A 1243-nucleotide genomic window follows, 5' to 3' on the forward strand; every position below is an offset into this window, starting at 1 on the left:
GGGTTTGGGTCAGGAATTATCCCGTGGGAATTGGGTTTGGAGGGGGGGATGGGGCACGGGGAGGTTTGGGAAAAGGTCAGGATCCAGTGAAATTGGGATCCTGCCTCCCTCCCGCAGTGATCCTGATGGGAATCCTCTTGGGAATCAACCCCATTCCCCAAATCCCATTTCCCTCCCAATCCTGGGACACCCACAGCCATTCCCCAATCCCAATTTTCCTGCATTCCTGGCACATCCCCAACCATTCCYCAATCCTATTTACCTTCCATTCCTGGGACATCCCTAGCCATTCCCAAATCCCATTTCCCTGCATCCCTGGGGACACCCACAGCCATTCCCAAATCCCTTTTCCTTCCAATTCCTGGGACACCTCCAGGTGTCCATTCCTAAATCCCATTTCCCTGCATTCCTAGGACAATCCCAGCCAGCTCCAATCCTATTTCCCTCCCATTCCTGGCACATCTCCAGCCATTCCGAAATCCCATTTCCCTCCCATTCCTGACACATCCCCAACCATTCCCCAATCCTATTTCCCTCCCAATCCTGGGACATTCCCCAATCCCATTTTCGTGCATTCCTGGCACATCCCCAGTCATTCCCAAATCCCATTTCCCTCCCATTCCTGAGACATCCCCAGACAGTCCCAATCCCATTTCCCTGCATTCCTAGAACAATCCCAGCCAGCTCCAATCCTATTTCCCTCCCATTCCTGGCACATGCCCAGCCATTCCCAAATCCCATTTCCCTGCGTTCCTGGGACATTCCCAATCCCATTCCCAACCCCATTTCCATCCCATCCCTTTTCCACCCACGGAGCAAACACTGACCCATCACATTGCAGAAAACCACCGATTTTGCATATTTCCCAAAAAAACCCCACAAAATTGCATCTCCCAAAGGAGGAGAATTCGTACCTGGAGGGAGGAGCAGGTGCTGATGACGCTCGTGTCGTACGCGGTGTTGCTGTCGTTGCCATCATCCGRCAGCACCGGGCTCTTCTCCGTCTTCGCCAGCGCCGTCACGCCGGGATTGGGGTTTTTAGGAGACAAATTCACGTCGGTCCCATTCCCAAAAGCTTGGATGGCGTTTCCTGGGAGCGGGAGAGATTCGGGAATGTCGGGAATGGCGGGGTTGGGTTGGAGAGGAGGGAGCGGGGAAGCGCCTTACGGAGACACGGATTTTCGGTGAAATCCTGCAGGAATTTCTCGCATTCCTCTTCCATGTTCCCGCTGCCTTTGCACGA

General features: G+C 53.9%; 1 protein-coding gene across 1 annotated transcript in view; it reads right to left on the reverse strand.

Annotated features, from left to right (window-relative positions):
* Nucleotides 1–914: 914 nt before the first annotated feature.
* The window catches only part of LOC130587718 (GDNF family receptor alpha-2-like), a gene marked incomplete at its 3' end in the record, with an annotated part of 8954 nt that continues 8625 nt past the window's right edge, over nucleotides 915–1243 (reverse strand). The window contains exons 2-3 of the mRNA XM_057388693.1: nucleotides 1168–1233; nucleotides 915–1090 (exon numbers count right to left, since the gene is read on the reverse strand). Of these exons, the coding sequence (XP_057244676.1) occupies nucleotides 915–1090; nucleotides 1168–1233 (242 nt within the window). The remainder of the gene's footprint in view (nucleotides 1091–1167; nucleotides 1234–1243) is intronic.

This window comes from Malurus melanocephalus, unplaced genomic scaffold (genome assembly GCF_030028575.1).
Source record: "Malurus melanocephalus ecotype Western Australia unplaced genomic scaffold, MMel_1.1 scaffold_2326, whole genome shotgun sequence".
Lineage (NCBI taxonomy): Eukaryota > Metazoa > Chordata > Aves > Passeriformes > Maluridae > Malurus > Malurus melanocephalus.